This window comes from Rhea americana, unplaced genomic scaffold (assembly GCF_003343005.1).
Source record: "Rhea americana isolate MKP2758 unplaced genomic scaffold, rheAme1 scaffold_145, whole genome shotgun sequence".
Taxonomy (NCBI): domain Eukaryota; kingdom Metazoa; phylum Chordata; class Aves; order Rheiformes; family Rheidae; genus Rhea; species Rhea americana.
Genome location: NW_028185539.1, coordinates 126678 through 127864, shown reverse-complemented (window position 1 = coordinate 127864; position 1187 = coordinate 126678). Strand labels below are relative to the sequence as shown.

General features: G+C 60.9%; 1 protein-coding gene across 1 annotated transcript in view; it reads right to left on the bottom strand.

Moving 5' to 3' along the window:
• Nucleotides 1-17: 17 nt before the first annotated feature.
• Nucleotides 18-1187, bottom strand: part of HMX2 (H6 family homeobox 2) — a 6919-nt gene continuing 5749 nt past the window's right edge. Inside the window, exon 2 of the mRNA XM_085299087.1 lies at nt 18-565. Coding sequence (XP_085155213.1) covers nt 18-565 — 548 coding nt within the window. The remainder of the gene's footprint in view (nt 566-1187) is intronic.

Here is a 1187-nt window from a genome sequence, read left to right as displayed (position 1 = left end):
GGCGGCGAGGAGGCCGCTTAGTAGTCGATCTTGTTGTAGAGGTTGTAGAGCGGTAAGGCCGAGAGGTTGCTGCCGGGGTAGTAGAGAGGGGCCGGGAAGGCGATGGACCGGGGCACCGGCACCCGGAGGAGGGAATTGTCTCTGAACACCAGCGGCATGCCCACCAGAGTCTGCGCCGAGGCATGGGCCATGTTGGCCGCCTCCAGCTCGGCTGAGAGCTGCCGTTTCCACTTGTTCCTGCGGTTCTGGAACCAGGTCTTCACCTGGGTCTCGGTGAGCTGCAGGCTGGAGGCCAGGCAGGCCCGCTCCGAGCTGCTCAGGTAGCGCTTCATGTCGAAGGTGGACTCCAGCTGGTAGACCTGGCTGCGGCTGAACACCGTGCGCGTCTTCTTCTTGGCGGCTCCGGCCTGCCGGTCCCCGCCGTCGCGCTGCCGGTCCCCGCAGGAGGGCGAGGAGGGCCCCAAGGGCTTCTCTTTCTCCTCCTTAAAGTCCTGTTGGGATGGCGAGAGGAAGGGCGGTCGCTCCGCGCCGGCCGCCGCGGCCGCTGCGCTCCCCTTGGCGTTGCCTGCAACAGCGGGGGACAGAGCGGGGATGGCACGGCGGGCCCGGCATGGGCACACACCACAGCCCCCTCCCCGACGGCGGGCCCGGCACGGGCGCACACACACACACCCCTCGACGGCGGGCCGGCGGAAGGCAGACCAGGACAAGCGTCCCGCTCCCCCTGCCAGCCAGGTGTCCCGGCCCCGAGCAAGCGCCTCGCCGCCTCATTCCTGCTGGAAAGCACCGCCTAGGCCGGGGGAAGGCACCTTCCAGTCTATACCTGCCCCTCCAGCACCTGGATGTGTGCTGTGTATAAGTATATGGATGGATAGATATGCATGCTTCGGTGAAGACAGATGAGTACCAGGCTAGGAGGTGCTTCTTTACTCAACATGAGCTGGCAGATTTTACTTTATAGCACGGCATTTCACAGACTGTTTAGTTAGAAATAACGCTGAAAATAGACATCTTTTTTTCCCCTTACTCGACCACTATAAACGAGAACACTCTAAGAAAACTAGCGTTTTCCTTCGTATGAAACGTCTACGCGCCCCTTCCCCAGGAAAAAAAAAAGTAATTAATTAAACCGAGGTAGGGTGGCAGCAAAAGGAGGATGAAAAAAGCCACCTTGGGCTTTTTGCTCT